The 585-nt window shown below is 52.3% G+C and overlaps 1 protein-coding gene across 1 annotated transcript in view; it reads right to left on the reverse strand.

Annotated features, from left to right (window-relative positions):
* The window catches only part of ACA1_342040 (uncharacterized protein), a gene marked incomplete at both ends in the record, with an annotated part of 809 nt that extends 247 nt beyond the window's left edge, over positions 1–562 (reverse strand). The window contains 3 exons of the mRNA XM_004352616.1: positions 80–210; positions 311–437; positions 541–562. Of these exons, the coding sequence (XP_004352668.1) occupies positions 80–210; positions 311–437; positions 541–562 (280 nt within the window). The remainder of the gene's footprint in view (positions 1–79; positions 211–310; positions 438–540) is intronic.
* Between the last annotated feature and the right edge of the window lie 23 nt (positions 563–585).

Below are 585 nucleotides of genomic sequence, written 5' to 3' on the forward strand. Positions count from 1 at the left end.
CTGCGAACGTTGTGTGATTATGAGACCTGGCCGAATTTGTGGGCACATCACACATTGGGGTAAGCCAAAAGCTGCGTACCTGTGGTAATGCGCTCGACAAAGAGATCTCGTATGGTGTCATCGACAACATAGTCTTGCGGCGTTTTGCCCCGGCTGTCGGCTACGTTGACGTCGATTCGCTCACAGCACAACAGTTGTTCTGTGCCTTCTCTGCTTGCGCACATCGCGAAGTGGATGAGTCAGTACGTGAGGCATGCGGTGGCACCACAGCTGCATAACAACCACGCATACTGCCCAACCAAGAAGGTACCGATAGGACTCTTTGCTAGCATGATGTAAAGCCGTCATACCGGCCTTGTCTTGGAGGTTCACATCAACAGTGCGAGTGCCGGCCTTGAGGAGGCACTCTACAGCCTCGGTCTTCTGGTACTTAATTGCTGAGAAGAGGGCACCTAGAAACACCGTAGTGGCAGTGCCATATGATTAGCAAAACGCAGAGGGAGAGCAACACACAGCATAGAATGGGCTTATAAGTAGTACTTTGGCCCTGGTCGTCCTGCATATTTGGCAGCGCACCCATCTCCA

This window comes from Acanthamoeba castellanii (assembly GCF_000313135.1).
Source record: "Acanthamoeba castellanii str. Neff unplaced genomic scaffold scf7180000084633, whole genome shotgun sequence".
Lineage (NCBI taxonomy): Eukaryota > Discosea > Longamoebia > Acanthamoebidae > Acanthamoeba > Acanthamoeba castellanii.